The sequence below is a fragment of the Micromesistius poutassou genome (genome assembly GCF_964030765.1).
Source record: "Micromesistius poutassou genome assembly, chromosome: 10".
In the NCBI taxonomy this organism is placed as follows: domain Eukaryota; kingdom Metazoa; phylum Chordata; class Actinopteri; order Gadiformes; family Gadidae; genus Micromesistius; species Micromesistius poutassou.
Window position 1 is genome coordinate 20,210,407 of NC_140280.1, and position 16,979 is coordinate 20,227,385.

At 45.9% G+C, this 16,979-nt stretch overlaps 2 protein-coding genes across 2 annotated transcripts in view; one reads left to right on the forward strand and one right to left on the reverse strand.

Annotated features, from left to right (window-relative positions):
* Positions 1 to 609: 609 nt before the first annotated feature.
* On the forward strand, positions 610 to 9,724 carry ccni2 (cyclin I family, member 2). The gene is made up of 8 exons (XM_084474548.1): positions 610 to 1,022; positions 1,694 to 1,829; positions 2,191 to 2,325; positions 3,101 to 3,175; positions 3,847 to 3,987; positions 7,288 to 7,551; positions 8,054 to 8,224; positions 8,546 to 9,724. The coding sequence occupies exons 2-8, from the start codon at positions 1,716 to 1,718 to the stop codon at positions 8,669 to 8,671; spliced, it is 1,026 nt and encodes a 341-aa protein (XP_084330674.1). The 5' UTR covers positions 610 to 1,022; positions 1,694 to 1,715; the 3' UTR covers positions 8,672 to 9,724.
* An 840-nt stretch (positions 9,725 to 10,564) lies between these two features.
* Positions 10,565 to 16,979, reverse strand: part of septin8a (septin 8a) — a 27,705-nt gene continuing 21,290 nt past the window's right edge. Inside the window, exons 7-10 of the mRNA XM_084474545.1 lie at positions 15,152 to 15,320; positions 14,033 to 14,165; positions 12,706 to 12,875; positions 10,565 to 11,757 (exon numbers count right to left, since the gene is read on the reverse strand). Of these exons, the coding sequence (XP_084330671.1) occupies positions 11,754 to 11,757; positions 12,706 to 12,875; positions 14,033 to 14,165; positions 15,152 to 15,320 (476 nt within the window). The 3' untranslated portion in view covers positions 10,565 to 11,753. The remainder of the gene's footprint in view (positions 11,758 to 12,705; positions 12,876 to 14,032; positions 14,166 to 15,151; positions 15,321 to 16,979) is intronic.

Here is a 16,979-nt window from a genome sequence, read left to right on the forward strand (position 1 = left end):
TTGCCATGGATACCCGGTTGCGTGTATCAGCTGTTGCTTGATTTGGTTCAAATTGTAGCAAAGCTGGTGTCTGGAAGGTATAAAATGGGTTTAACTTTAGATTTTAAGAATTGACTTGAACCCAGACTGAAAGACACGCCTGGTTCTTCTGGACCTCCACCTGCTGTCCTTGCACATTTTATTATATTACTTTATCTTTCATTATCAATTAGGTGTACATTACCATAGAGGTTATCATGTCATAAGATAACGTAATGGCCATGTTATACTGCACATTATTTGATAATACATAATAATTGCTACGGTTCATTTCCCGGTTCAGCAAATCGTAAACAACAGAGTAGCCTACGTGTTGGTGTTGGATTAAAATACAAGCTTAAACCTGGTCGTCATCGGTATTTACACAACTCTGCATGTGTCTATGAGATAACCCCCAACCCCCCCCCCCCCCCCATCACCCCGCCCTCCCCCACTCGCTCCTTAAGCTCCACCCCCCCCCCCCCCCCCCCCCCCCGGGTCAGAAAGGGAGAACTGCTCTAAGGACAATTGTGTGTAATATGTTTTGTTTTAGAGACAAAACTTTGACAGGGGAGGAGACCATCAACCATACATCCATACAGCCATTTCAGCAAGCTCTACCATTTTGTGTTGCGGGGCCCGTATGTGTGACCCACTAACACACTTTATAGGCGTCCGCCTCCAGGGGGCGGAGTGTGTGTGTTCACAACACTCCATCCGTCCTCCTCCTGCGGCCTCACATTGGGTTTCCTGCACAGTTTTGCGCTTCTTATCGTTACAATTCTTAGCGCTCCGATCACAAATCTTTGATCTTCGTTTCATTGCGTCGTAGGATGTTTCTTTCTGCGTTCCGTCCAGAGAGAACCGCCTCTTCTTTTCCGCTACATTGTTTCAGTAACAGCAGCAGCGGTCTCCCAGCGCCTTGGAACAACATGGACTTACACTAAAAGCCGCATAAATGCGACTGCAATCAATCATCCGTCTGGATTTAGAAATCGAAAAAGGTAAGACTACGACAAGGAGAATATAGGAAATAAGCAGGGGTCGTCTGTGTGAGTGTGTGTGTGTGTGTGTGTGTGTGTGTGTGTGTGTGTGTGTGTGTGTGTGTGTGTGTGTGTGTGTGTGTGTGTGTGTGTGTGTGTGTGTGTGTGTGTTTGTGTGTTCAGGGGCAGCTGCGGTCCATTGTCCCGCCCAGTGGGCTCGGACGGTGGATCCCCGATCATTGCACAGGACTTTCTTGTCAATTAAATATTCAAAGATCACAATACAAAACATTTGTATCCGCGCATAGTTTAACGCACAGGACGCGGGGGCGTTGTTTACCAAACGAAGCGCCGTTCGTAATCTCAAGAGTTCCTGTTGCAGAGCGGTCTCTACAAGATGGAGTTGGTGCTCTGTGGACCGAATATGTCATGAATACACCGATTAAAACAAAGTTCCCCTGTTCGGACAGTTGTGTGTGCCCAGCATTGTTGTGTATGAATGTAGTCAAACGTTCGGGATCTATACCGTCGTTGACTCAAAAATGCATTCCACCTCAGTTGCGTCATCGCATCTTTGTTGTTGGTACTTGGCTATTACTTTTTCTATGTTGCCCCAGTCAGTCGTCGTGTTTGGTTGTGTTTTCCTTTGTTCCGGGGTTATAACGTTTGTCTACCGTCCTCTTTGCACGTAGCCTGGCCTGCGGTGCTGCCGAGATGAAGAGCCCCGGGGCCCCCCGGAGCCGCCGCCTGGCCCTCCTGCTGGACGACGCGCTGCTCGTGGAGGCGCGGCACTGGAACGTCCCGCTCCAACCGAGCGAACGCGTCCAGGTGACTTTAAGGACTATGCAGGGTTTAAAGGCGCAGTTGTTAGGATTGAGTGGCATCTAGCGGTAAGGTTGCAGATTGCAACCCATTGAAACCACCCCCCCCCCCTCCCCCCTCCTTTCCAGTACTGGCCTGTAAGTGCCAGTAGGTACTTCCCTTGATGATGTAATTGTCTACAGCAGCATCAGTAGCCAAGTGTCAAGCGTTGAGTTGAATCAATTATAATAACTATTCTGCATTATGGTGGAGCTAGTGGTCCGGACACACCTGGGGGTTTGGTCAGGACGTCACGGTGGCGGGCGCCGGCTCCATTGCTGAGATGCATGTGTTGACCGGTGGTTCCTCCTCTGTCTCCGCCCTGCAGGGTACAGACGTCAGCCAGGCTGAGCATCGTGACCTGGTGCTGTGGCTGGGGGAGATGGGTCGCCTGTTCCACTTCCTCCCGGAGACCTTTGCTCTGGGCGTGTGTGTCCTCAACCGCCTTCTTTCCAGAGTCAAGGTAGGTGGCTGATCTGAGGATGCTCAAAACACACACGTGCAGGCCTTTATAGCTCATTATTCTATACTCTCGAGGGGCGGCATGTGGCTCAGGAGGCAGAGCGGGTCGGCTGGTAACCGTAAGGTTGCTAGTCCGATCCCCGGCTCCTCCTAGCGGAGTGTCGAGGTGTCCCTGAGCGAGACGCTTCACCCTGACTGCTCTCGACGAGCGGGCTTGCGTGGTTGACCTGGCCGTCGGTGTGTGAATGTGTGTGCAATATTGTAAAGCACTTTGAGTGGCCACTGGTTAGAAACCCGCTGTGTGGGGCGCCCCGGTGGTGCACTGGGCTAAGGCGCATACCATACAAGCACAGTCCTAATCGCAGAGACCCAGGATCGAATCCAGCCTGGGTCATTTACTGCATGTCCTCCCCTCTGTCTTCCACACTTTCCTCTCTCTCTATAATAAAGCTGCAAAAATAAATCTTTACGAAAACCGCTGTATAAACGCAGTTCATTTACCATTTACCTTTTATATCCCATTTCTACATGTAGGCACGTGTCATGTTTAGCACTGATGGTTCGTTTATCCAAAGATAATCCGACCACCAGTGAATTTGAATACATTTATATTTTTAAATGCAGATAAATGAGCATGTTGTTGGAGCATGCCTACAGGCAGGCTACAGACACCCGGCTTCAGACCCTGAACCTCTTGGTGCTGGCTGTGCCCGGACCACTAGGCCATCCCGCCCGTGGTGCATCTTACCAACCTCTGCGCTCTTCCCCTGTTTTAGGCTCGGCCCAAGTACCTCAAGTGCATCGCCCTCACCTCCCTGATCCTGGCAGCTAAAATCAACGAGGAGGACGAGGTGAGCTTTGATCAATCAATCCATTTTATTTATTTGATGTCAACCGCAGGTAGCAACTTGTACAGTCTTTTCTTTTACTTGTCTCTTATTTTCTTTTTATTGTATGACAGTGTTTATATGTGAAGCACCTTGAGTCTGCCTTGTGTGTGAGAAGTGCGTTATAAATAAAGTTGCCTTGCCTTGATAGTCTGATGGGTACAAGCTTCCCTTGGAATACAGACACACTTTTATCTGCTCGCTCTAGGCGACCTGGAATGGTAGTGGACATACTCTGAAAAAACTGATGGTCTATGTGCAATTTGACCTACTTAACGTCTTAAAAAGGTGGCCAAATCACGACAGCACAGAGGCGACTGATCTGAGCCACTACGCCTGACTCTAAAGATTAGCAGTTTCTCTTGACTTCTCATCCTCTGATACTACTTGTTCAATCTCAGTCTCGCCAACTTTCAAAAATCAAATTCAAATTTCAAACTGTCCTTTAATATTACTAATATTGCTACTCCAACTTCTACTAAGACCACTAGTAGAACTAAGAAACACTGTACATCGCAATTTAGCGTTGAAGACCTCGATAGTTAGCACCAAGTTTTGGCAGTCACAAAAGACGAGGAGGATGAGGTTATTTGAGAAAAGGGTTTTTATTAATGTGTCTGGTCTCGTACTAACAGGTGATAGGCTCTGTGAAGGACCTGGTGGAGCGCAGCGGCTGCCACTTCTCCATCGCCGAGATCCTTCGCATGGAGCGGATTATTCTGGACAAGCTGCACTGGGATCTGTACACAGCCACCCCGGTGGACTTCATTCACATAGTAAGTCAGGATGTCTGCTTGCAGAGAGGCACAAGCGCCAGTCTTATCTTATTATCTTATCTTATTTTTTGCCGTCAACCTTGATTGGTCAAACAATGCTTTTTTTTTTGTGTTTTGCTTGACGGTCAGACGAGGATGCTACAGTTAGTGCCAGAAAAGAAAGAGAAAGAAAGAGCACTCCATCACAGTGAACCGCATTTAAACAATTAGAAAGGGGATGTTTGAACGGAAATGTGGGCGCCGTCTGTAGAGAGCCCACACGTTTAAGATTTAGTTCACCAGGAATACTTGATAAAACAAAAGTACTGCGAGAAAGTGATGCAACAGAGGCTCCTCCAGTTAGGGAGAAGGAACGAGGAAGTCCGGCGGCCATGTCTCACACAACAAAACATGCATCCAACTCCTCTAACTCGTTCATTAAATCAACTCAAAATACGATTGTAGTGATATTTTACTTTTGGAGAGTATGGGGGAGAAATGCCAACGTGCGCTTGTGACATCAAATACAACATAGAATCTGTCACACGGTTTCTGTCTAACCAAACAAATGCATACAAATCTAAATAAATCAAACGTAAAAACATCATATTTCAGGCACTTTTCTGACAACCTCAAAAGACCTAGCACTACAGCGGGAATGATACACTTTAGTGACCAGTGAAGGTGTGTTTGATACAGAAAGTCATAGCTTAGAACTAAGTCTAGTTCTAAGCTATGTTTATGGCACCTCTGTTGTACACACTGTGAAACTGTTAAACAATAATGTATTAATGCTTTTCATAAGAAAGCCCACGAATCACCTCAACTTGCCATCCCAACTGGGACCGCACTACAAAATGCTTTTATTGTCCTCGACTTCTAGTTCCCCATTCTCCCCCAACTCCCGTTTGGCTGGGGGCAATAATTAAATCTAAGCCTGTGAAAGTAATCATCTTTAGGTTTAATCCATCCAAAGAATATTTAATTTGTGAACAAAACTAGAGGAAGATCTGTATCTACATAAACGCTTTGGAGGGGAAAAGTGTTGCGAAGCTCTCAATAAATTGAAATCCTACAGATAAACCAGGATGTGAAGTGCTGTATTTTAAAACAGCTGGACATTGATGAGTACTCGAGCCCTGAATTATACATCACTTGGAGCTATTTATGATTATTGCAACGTTTGTTTTGTTCTTTATCTGTGTTTGACAGAGTTCAGTTGGCAGTCTCTCTGGTTTTGAACCTCCACTTTCCGGTTTGGTGGAACAACGATTTGCATGCTAATTGCAGAATATTTAGTCAGAACAAGTTTGTCTGTGACAGTAACCGTCCTCCAACCCCTTCAACCCCATTTTTGCTTTGGGCTAACCCTTTCTTTTTCAAATGTGGGTTTGTTGGCTACAGGGGCAGAACCGTCATCATATACTAGCTCTGCTAATCCCCTGGAGCCCACTGAAACCTGTCTGTGTTAAATAAAGAGACACAAACACCAGCTAAAAGATAATGTGACAACATAATTGGGTTGAGCACTGCTTTAGGCTTTGGGTTGTTCTTTTTAAAGTGTGTGTGTGTGTGTGTGTGTGTGTGTGTGTGTGTGTGTGTGTGTGTGTGTGTGTGTGTGTGTGTGTGTGTGTGTGTGTGTGTGTGTGTGTGTGTGTGTGTGTGTGTGTGTGTGTGGTTGGATGCCAATTTGTAGTCTAAACCACCAAGAGAAAAGTCTTGAGGACCACCATCATTCCTGACAACTTGCAGATGATGATTGGTGTGATTCAGTAAACTCTTATACTTGGAATTGATACGTTGTGGTTTTTGTAGGATCTGTAGAAAGGGAATCTGGTAAATGTGCTCTTAAATATACATCAAACCCATGGGTTCTTAAAGCACTTCACTATAGTCATTACAAAACCCTCTCTTCAAAGTAAATAAATATAACTCATTTCAAACTTCTAGTAAAATAAAGGTACATTTATCAGCATATTTATTTAAATAAATGTTTTTTGACTATTGTAAATACTGATAATTACATTGCCTCTGGAAAAATTACTTCTTTTCATTACCATATATATAAATAAAGTCATATTTTATGTTGTCTTTCAAAACAGCAATCCATAAAACGATCAACATTTGTCCCCCTGAATCCACCGTGGTGCGCCCATCTGAATTGAATCACACACACATGTTGTTCCATTTCCCACTCACTTTACACACTCTGGATTGTTTTAGAAGGGCGGAATCAATTATGTGAAAAGATAAGGACAGGTCTAACACCACCTGAGACTGGCACGCCGATCAGGGTCACTTCAGACTATCGATTTTTGTGAAAGGGTAAAAGTCTTACATTTCATCAAATCTGTTGAATCTTCCAGAATAATCAGGATTAATTAGTTAATTTTTTACGACAGGGAAAGCCATACTGAATGAATGGACCGAAACCAAAGTACATATGATATCAAATCAACCATATGGGTCCCATTGCTAGATATAGCCCGCCAAGTCCTTTTGCAAGACTCTTTCTGTTGGCTACAGGTTATTAACCCCATCGTTACCATGGTTTCTGGATTCAAATGATCATAATACTTGGGCTCCTCTTTCTTTACCCTCGATGCGCCTTGATCTAACAAGGCTCACGAAAATGTACAATTTCAACGTATCCGTATAACATTTAGTTGCCCTGGATGTCACGATTACATTACAGCCAACAATTAAATTCACTGCACGTACATCAAAGCAGTAAACACTTAACCTTTGAGGAGGGGCCATTCAAAAGACTATCACTGAATAGTCCTCTCTCACCCAGCGGCCAGTGCCCACTCACATTAAGACGTACTTAACACCAAGACAGACCATTTTTGTACAAAGGTTATGGTGAGATATTGATCTGCATATAAACCTGCTCTACGTACAAACCAATCGTGTTGTAGTTAATGGATGTAAATTGCCCATGCGAGAGAAACGGCGGGGAAACCTATTTAATGTCGGGTGTGAAAATGACTCCTGACGGCCTGTCGAGCTATACTGAGTCCAGTCCCCGCGCCTGGCTGCCATGCACTGAGGTCAGACCCCGGGGAGGAGGGGGGGCAGAGGGGCTGCAGCGTGGGGGGGCTACCAATACGAGGTCAAAGCACAACTTTTCAATACTACTGCGTTCAAGCTCTATTGAGATTTGTACCACGTGAAAGTGGCAAACGTGAAAAATCAAAGGGAAGGTGTTGTGGGTGAGGGATGGGGGTGAGGTGACCTCCTAAACACTTTGGTCTCTCTTTGTTGTCTCCGTCTACCATGTATTCACTGCTCTCGCTCTCTCTCTCCCTCGCCCTTCAGTTCCACGCCCTGCTGGTGGCCGAGCACCCCCGGCTCGTCCTGTCTGCGGGCCCGGGCCCAGGCTCGGGTCGGGGCCCGCATCAGAAGAGGCCCCCGGGCTTCCAGGTGGCGTTGTGGACCAGGCAGGTGCAGCACTGTATGGCGTGCCACCAGCTGTGGCAGTTCAAGGGCTCCACGCTGGCCTTGGCCATCATCACCTTGGAGTTGGAGGCGCTCACCCCCGATTGGTTCTCTGTGTTCACCGGCCTGTTGAGGAAAGCAAAGGTGAGGGAGGGATCAGGCTGTAAGGCTGAACTGACACTTACCACCAGTTACTACCAACTTAACTCTGGGTTAAGTCGGGGACCAGATCTATTACTTATGGACCTTGATTGAGATATTGCAGCTCCTGTAATGGAGTTTGTTTCTGCAGCACTGCTTTGTTAAGTCTAAATTATTGCCACCATTATGGTGCTCTATCATAGACTGTATCAAATATCTATGCTGGTGGTCGCATGCGCTCTTTTGTGTCAGGAGTTCTGAGCATTGTCCACCAAAGATCACTTGATTCAGTGACCAACTGTAGATATTTTATAATATGAAGATAATGTGTCAACCTGAACATGTACGCTTATATAACATAACCCAAAAAACGTAGCCGCAAAGAAATCGAGATCCTCTAAAGGAGCTGGCAGAGCTTGGTCTTGATCCAAGTATTTCTTTATTTATTTGGCTATTGGCACAATCTTAACACTCGTTTGTTTTTTGCTGTGGTCTTGCTCCGCAGGTGGAGAGCTCAGAGTTCATTCAGTGCAAAGAGATGACAGATCAGTACCTGAGCAGCCTAGAGTTCTCCCTACCGACCAACGCCGTCTACATCTTCGACTCCTCAGCAGTCGGGCCGGAGGGGGCGGTGTCGGTGGAGGGGAGTAGGGGACAGCGCGTTCCCCATGGAGCGGTAAATCAACATTGTATAAAAATAGATAACCGTGTCCATATCTATACCGTCTCAAAATATGTCTCTTGTCATAAGAGGTTGTTACAGTGTTTATATATTTTTTACATATTCTCCAAACAAACCAGAAACGGGGCTCAATGTTCAAAATACCGGAGTTGTGCTTTAATCAAATGTCAGCTCAAATTCCCAGTACTTTCGTTCCCCTAAAATAAGCCCTACCGTTAATGCCTTATGGTCGATATGTGCGCTTAGCTTAGGCTGCATCAACATGGATGAAAGACGGATGAAGAAGCTGACAGATTTATTTTTGTTAACTTCCAGACTTCGAAGGGCCCGAAGGACATGGGCGACCCTGACGAGTATTACGACGGCTTTGGGTGTTTGTACCAAGAGGTGGGAGCCCGCCAATCGCCCTGCCCCCCACTCCAGCCCCCGGTCAGCCAGTAGTGCCTGGGCCCACACACACACCATCTCCCCCACTCTCCAGTTCTGCGCGTGCCCTTTAATCTTTGTATTGTTTTTATTTAAGATGGTCGAATTGAAGGTGTATTGAAGCCGGTAGGGCAACTTTTAAAAAAGAAGCCTAGCTGACAAAATAATTACCTCCTTTTCTTTCCCTATTTACCTTTTCTTCTCCCATAACCTTTTCAATGTCTATTTATCGAACGGTCTGTGTGTATGTGTGTTTCAATGCTACAGTTCCTTCCACACGTAGCGTTTTCTTTTTTACATGTGTGAGGAGCATCTTTTCTTAAATGTTTGGAGAATGAGATGCACGGTTGGAAGTTTTTTTTTTGTCGTAACCCGAGGGGAGAGATTGTGGTACTCTTTCTTTCCAGAGCTATTCAGCACTTTGGTAAGACAAGCTTTTCTATATATCTATATAAACAAATGATTAAGAAAAAAAATATTTTTTTAAAACTTTAATTTGATTTTCTTTATTTTTGTATGTAGTGTTCTCAACTTATCTACTGTAACAAACTGTAATAAGCTCTTTAATGTCTTACGAGTATAAAAAAACGCTGTGATTTTCTTTCCTGTAGCCTACCCATTGTATCATATCACAAACGGCGAACCAATTAAAGGTTATGTTGTGATCACATATTCCACATGCACCTTAAGAGATACTTCTCAACCTGGGCTGAAATATTTGATGGTGTCTACAAGTCGGACAACAATAGACTGGTTTCGCTGATCTCTGAATGCTAGCGGTGCTAACGTGCCAATTCCATTGCCAAAATCCGTTGGACTAAGTCATTGCATATCGATTTTTAAGGACTGCAATTCTGTCCAAGGATTTGAACCCAGAGATTCGACCTCAGGCATGTTGTCTCTGTGAATCCATGCTTTTTGTTTTACCTTTATGACTCCTGCTGGAGGTGTAACAAACAGCTGTCAAGTTTTTATTTCCATGTGAATACAGAAATGAGGCAGCTATATACTATTTAAAAAATCTAAAAAATGTTGACTACCAAATAAACCTGAGTTTAAACACTTTGTCATTAACATTTTGTGGGTTAAAGACATTTGTTTTGTCGGTTTAACTTTCTTTTCAGTCTTCAAACAAACTCATGTTTGCATAGATGCAATATTTTCACCTTCTCTAGTTCACGCTACACACATGGGCTTGTGTCAATCCCTTTAGGAAGTACAAAAGAAACCTAATCTCACGATACATGAACTGCTTCAAAATAAAGTAAATTAAGTTTGTATTTTATGTCATACGCCTAATTTAAAAGTTTCTTTTTGTAGTAGTAAAGTAGTAGTCAGAGTAGATTTAGTACAGGATTTCTGGTAGGGTTGTGACGAGCTGCTGCATGCATCTGCCTCCTGGTGGGTAACTTGTTAGACGTCAGGAAATGCCAGGGTTTTAGCACCCAGCTGTTGGTTACAGTTATCAGCCAACTCTGGCAGGAAATGTACCGCTGGCAGCTGGCCAGAGTTAGTTTGAACAGTAAATGGAAAATGTGTTAATGTACAGACATGTTTCTGTGTGTTTGGGTGACATTGTTTTTCGTGTTAACAAATGAACGACTGAAACCGGTTTGTCACGACAACTGATATAAATATCTTTAGAGATTCTATTGAATCCTTAATATCTATATGACAACAAGTGGGCGTGACCACCAGATGTCAGCGTGCCATCTGGGGGCGGTTCCTCTCCATTCTGGCTGGTTGGACACGCCCCCCTTGTACCCCAAGGACCTCGATTTTTAAATCGGTTTGCAATAACTAATCAACGTCGCAACTTGGATTTATTTTGCAATTTCCTTTACTTCCGTCTGCCGATTGAGTATCATTCAGAGCTGATGAGTGACGAGACATCCACACCAGGCTGTGTACGCGTGTTTTGGTTTTTATTGACAGTAAATACAGCTGCTCTCCATTCAAACTCTGGGTCCCCAACAAGCTGCAGCTTTCTCTTTGAATAACTTCTATATAAAAAATGGGATTCGAACTGCCACACCACTAACGTACTCAATCATTCAAAGTTGACAAAAAAAGCCTCACCTGTGTGTATCCAATGGCACGCTTGAGCAACACGTATGTTTTTATGTTTTGCATAATTTTAAAACATGTGCACCAGTTTTTTTTATAAATGTATGATAATATTGGCAGTATTACAAAGTCAGGAGTCTTGAAACTATTCACATACAGTTGTGATCCTCAGCAAACGCAGCACCAGAATATTAATGAACTGAAGAAGCTATCATTAGGCCTCAAAACTGTGTGTGTGTGTGTGTGTGTGTGTGTGTGTGTGTGTGTGTGTGTGTGTGTGTGTGTGTGTGTGTGTGTGTGTGTGTGTGTGTGTGTGTGTGTGTGTGTGTGTGTGTGTGTGTGTGTGTGTGTTGTTGATTCATCAACAATCACATGGTCTGACGAGGCGACTTTTTGCAGTTCAAAGGGACGAGCGTAAATACATGAAGTTCTTTGGAGATTAAGGATACAGCCGTACAGGCTGGGGGAGAGCTTGGGTCTTGCATAGCGATCCAGTCCCAATAACGCCACAACTGTTAGACCAACTGCCCCTCAAATGGTCGTTCCCCTCTCTTCAAACAGACCCAGAGGTCTGCTACACCTCAGCACCGACAGCCTGCCGACAGCTCCGGGGTCGTGTCAACAGGTCAACAGTTAGTTGTGTATGGGGGAAAATATATTATGGAATAATAATAATAATAATAGTTATACAATAACAGTAAAACTAAGTCACAACTATATAAAAAAAAAATGAAGGAACAGAATAAACCAAACGAGATACATGTAGATATAAAATAGGTCCCTGATTTAGGAAGGCGGGACACTAAGTTAATGACATGGCTGCTGGTGGTTAAGGTTTAACAAAGTCCTCTTAAACTCTTTCACTCTTTTTCTCATTGCACGTTGAGCCTCGTCCCTCGGGGTCTTTGGTCCGTGTTCACAATGTCGTCATGGAATGTGAAGAGAAACAAAAACAGAAAGACACAAACAAACAAACAAACACGTCGGTGGTATGGAGGTGACGGGTCCATGGTCTCGCTTGGCCCATAAATTAACTGTGAAAAAACAACACAATAAACAAATGAACTGAAGGAATAAAGAATATGGAAAGGTTCAAATCATTGCTCTGTGTGGAAAATGATTGAGGATTGAAACATGCAACACGTGTAGAAATGTCAAAGGAATCGTGGAAGTGGACGTTTCAACAGGTGGAAAGAGGATGAGTCAAAGTCAGAGAAATATCATTTCTTATTTCACCTAAAAGTGTGCCAGTGCGCATGGCTATGTAATTAATAACCTCATATATACATTAACAAGACAAGAGGAAGGTGCCCTGACAGATATTTGCAAATTAACCTTCAATAAGCTACAGCAATGTTATAGTCTTTAACCAAGTTACCTAGTTAAAGACTAGTTAAAACCACTTTAACTGGCGCTGGCCAAACAATACACATAGAATCCACACGGTGATGCTAGTTAGCCTTCAAAAACTACCGTTCTACTATTAAAACCCAATCTACAGAACACACCCAGCCCTAGTCCTACGACTGTAGAAGTGGTATTTCACTCCATGACAAATACAGCAGAGGTCAGAGGTCAGGGATGAGCAGCAGCAGCGACGTAGCGTGAGCGGAGAAATAAAGCCGGCGTGCGCTCAGCCGTCGACCGCCACCCCCTCATTATCTTATTAACCGAGGCCGCTCTCAGCCTCACCTCAATTACAAGTTTAAAGAGAAATAGCCAACTCGGAGCGCACACACACACACACACACACACACACACACACACACACACACACACACACACACACACACACACACACACACACACACACACACACACACACACACACACACACACACACACACACACACACAACGTTGGGGTAGCTAGGAAAGCTTTCGGAAAGGAAATATAGAAATAGAAAATTAACAAAAAGAGTAAACGAAAAAATAACCAAACCCAGAGAGTAAGCAGGAGAGAGAGAGAGAGAGAGAACTCACTTCCTCCGGTCCTTGTCTTTCTTCAGCGGCTGGGCGAGGGCCAGCGTCTCCGCTGCCACCTTCTTCCTGTTGTGGGCGTTCATCTCCTCCTCCAGGTCTCTCCTCTTCTCCTCCACCTTCCTCTTCTCCTCCTGGTGCAGCCGCTTCAGCTGCTCAAACTTGTCGTGCAGCTAAGGGGATGGAGACGGGGATGGACAGACAGGCAGACAGACAGACAGGGGTTGACTGTTGTAACAGATGTTGTTATATCCAGCTGCTTCTCTGGGCTGCATGCTCCTCGGGGTTCCTCTCTGCAGCAGACCGCACCCCCCTCCCCCCTCCCAGGCAGGTTAAAGGACAAGTCTGGTACTTTGAACATTGAGCCCCCTTCTGGATTGTCTAGGATGAAGTAGAGTGGTTTACACCGACATGTTGACTATTGGTCCCGTCTTGGGTATTTGGCTCATTTAGAATCTCCCCTGCCTGCTTCAGAATGGCTGGCTATGGGCATTCACAAACCTGTCCTTAAAACAACCCTTAAACGTTCGTTTTCAGAAATGTGCAACTCACCGAGTGGTTAGTGGTGTTCGTTGGTGTTCCAAATCAAGTATCGTAGCGAAATACAGTTTCTGTCGTGTTTTATTTGGCATTTTGTAAATCCCATTGAAACCGACGCCATTCTGAAGCAGGCAGGGGTGAATACCAGAGACAGGACCAATAGTCTAAATGTCTGTGTCAACCACTCAATTTCATCCTAGACAATCCAGAAAGGTTCAAAATACCGGAATTGTCCTTTAGACAAACCGTGCAAAGACTCAAGGGGATTCAAAAAGTGTTAAGTTATCCAACGTGACAGACAGGTGGACCGGGGGCTTGGGCTAGATGCACAGTTCTACGTGTCATCTTCAAAGAGCTGCTTGTGTTTAGAATTCACGTCAATGTGTACACAAGGGGGCACTATAGTGTTACCGACCCCAAATGTTGAGCACATCCGGAAACAGCAAAACCAATACAATAATAAAAGAAATACTGAAATTAACCATGTGACAAAGGTGTTGCAAGATCATTCAAAATGATTTCCCGGGCGCAATCATTTTATTCCCGCGTCTGGCTGTCGGAAACACAACCAAACACTACGGCCGTTCCCTGCTCAACCACTCAGTGACTACTGGCCTCAAACCTCCACAGAGGAGGGCGATGCGTCGCTCACCTCACGAGGACCTTCGTAGCACACGTGTTAATGCCGCAGTGTGACCTTGAGCTCTCTCCGAGATCGTTCCTCCCAAAACAATGAAGGAAACCAAAACAAACCGACCAACTATGAGGAGAGGCCGGACTGGAGACCCACCTCACGCTCCTTCTCCTTCAGCTCCGCCTCCGTCTCCTTGACCTTGCTGACGAACATCTGCCTCATGCCCTCCTCCTTGTGCTGCAGGTCCCCCAGGAACTCCTTCCTCTTGGCCTCGTACGTCTCCTGGAGGCTGCAGGGCGCCGTGGAGACAGCCGCTAGGTTACGGTCGCTGGACAGGCACACTTGTGCGCCGCACACACGTAAATGGACTACTGCGTTTACACTGCGCTCCTCTTACCAGTGGCCAGTCAAAGCGCTTTACATTATTGCCCAACATTCACCCATTCATGCACACATTCACACAGCGACGGCGGAGTCGGCCACGCAGGGCGACAGCCAGCGGGTCAGGAGCAGTCAGGGTGAGGCGTCTCGCTCAGGGGACACCTCCACACTCAGCGAGGAGGAGGAGCCGGGGATCGAACTAGCAACCTTCCGGTTGCCAGCCAACCTTCTCTGCCTCCTGAGCCAAAAAGTCGCCCATAAACGTGTATTAAACTCTATGACCGGTTCTGGGCTTTTTATTCTGAGAGGACATGGGCTTTATAATTCAGAGTAGTGTAGGCCATACTGATGTTAGTATGGAACAGTGTATATAAAAACAGCAGGTTCACCTTTGTGTTTGCATGCGTTCATGTATCTATCCATGTATTTCTGTATGTGTTTGTGACTGTTTTGACAACAACCATCAATTGGGTTAGCTTAGGTCAACCTTTTTACCACCTCATTAAGGAGCTGCTTTAATCCAGAAGTGGGTAATGGTGCAGTCAGTTGGGTGAGGCGTCTTTCCCTCGGCTCTGCCCTAGCCGTTATGTTTTGAGCCCAGTCCTTGGCTTTGGGTTCTCGCCATAGGCAGTTCAACATGTATGTTGTATGTATGGATGTAGCGTCCATGCTCCCCGCGGCTGCCCACCACCGTTCTGAGGGTGTAGCTTGGCCTTGTGCGCCGTGCTCCTCAATATTCAATCCTCCATAACTTTAAATGAAATATAACCATTTTGGATGATACGTTAATCAGAGATAAACCAGCCACTGGGATCTGAACTGAGGCAAAAATGATTTGCTTTGTAGAACAAGAATTAAATCCCCCCCTCCCCCCTCAGAGCCCCCCCCCCCCACCTGAAGGGCTGGCAGTCGGGGTCCGTGTCCTTGAAGCCCATCTCCTCCAGCTTGCAGCGGCGGTACAGCTCGTAGTGGCGTGCGTGCGTCTGCTCGCGCAGGTCCTCCATGTTCACCCGGATCAGCATCTCCCGCAGCTTCACAAAGTCACAGTGGCTCTCGTTCTCCACTGCACACACAGACCATCACAACCGTGAGCACCGTGTCACCCCCCCCCCCGCTAGACTGCACACACAGGCATCGCCTCGCCTGGCATGGCCTGCGCGTGGCATGGCCTGTGTGTGGCATGGCATTTACATTTAAAGGTAGGGGATTTTGCTGATGCTGTGTTCCAAAGCGACTTCCAACCATTCATGCACACATTCACCCCCCCCCCACCCACCCACCCCCCCCAGTGGCCTCGGCGTAAGGAGTGGCGGCGATCAATGAGAGGCGCTACGCGTCTGACAGAGCGCCCCCCCCCCCCCCCAAAGGCGTGGTCTCACATTTGGTAACGCCTCCCACTCACACTGTGTTGGACACGATATCAAGTGGGGCAAGGCATCGTGGGAATTCTCAGGCGTGTGCGGGTGTAGAGCGCAGTGCAGTGCGGTTGGACAACGGCGGTTCAGTGAGGGCTTGGCGGACCAGACGGACGCTGGATTAAATGTCCGGGTTTAGACCGTCCACAAAGTGAACCCCCACAAGAAGCACCCAGAGTGGGTGCTGCTGTAGCAGGCGTTACCGTCAGCACTCTGTTCTGTAAGCACCACCCAATACAGTGCTCATTGATATCAGCATAACAGAGTGAACAGTTGTATCAAAAAGATTAAAAACACTGAAAGATAGATATTATGCGTCTTATTCTATTTTGTTTTTTATTATTACCCAATTTTGGGTAATAATCCATTGTAACCACAATAAGTCTTCAATCATCAAAAGTATTTGGAAATGCATTGAGCGTAAATATGCATGTCCATTTGTTTCTCGTTGCTAAAGGCACATGCTCTTTGGGGAGGTTCTAAACACACTCATTACCTCATCACATGTCTGAGCCCAAACAGAGCCGTCCAATCAGAGCCCTGCTTTCAGTCCCACCACCAGAGACTTCCTTGCTTTGTTCACCATACCCCTGGCTAGCTGCCACCTCCCTCCCCACTGATAACCCATTCCACCCTCCGTCTATCTACCCCTCCCACGTGTGTGTGTGTGTGTGTGTGTGTGTGTGTGTGTGTGTGTGTGTGTGTGTGTGTGTGTGTGTGTGTGTGTGTGTGGGGGGACACAAAATGTGTCTAGAGTCATGATAAATCCCATATGGCTGCAATTATCCCCCTATTTAGGACCACATTTGTCACGACGTGTTGGCAGCAGAGCAAGAGAGTTGATTAAAATGGGCTTTTTTGAGGAATTTTCCCTGGTGCATCATGGGAAGAGCGTTCAGGAAGCATTTCCTGCCATGAGAACCAGATCCCGTCCGTCAGCATGTGAGAGGGAGAACACATGGTGTGTTCAGACAGGCATCGGCTCACTCACACCGCAGTGGTGCACCCAATTCAGTTCAGATAAAATACTATGAACTGTTAGTTATTAACTTCTGCCATACAATATTGGGGTGTTTCTGCATTGCTGTGTGGTTTAAGGTAAGTCGAGGGAGTGAGTGAGGTTCTGTAGGTCATGAACAAACCCTACCCTCTGTCAGCCCAACACAACGAAGAGAACTGACTATTGGCAACACATTTTAATTTTATCCAAAGCGACTTAAAACCATTCATTGACACATTCACACACCAGCGGCAGTCAACTACGAGTCAACTACGAGTCAACTACGAGTCAACTATGAGTCAACTAC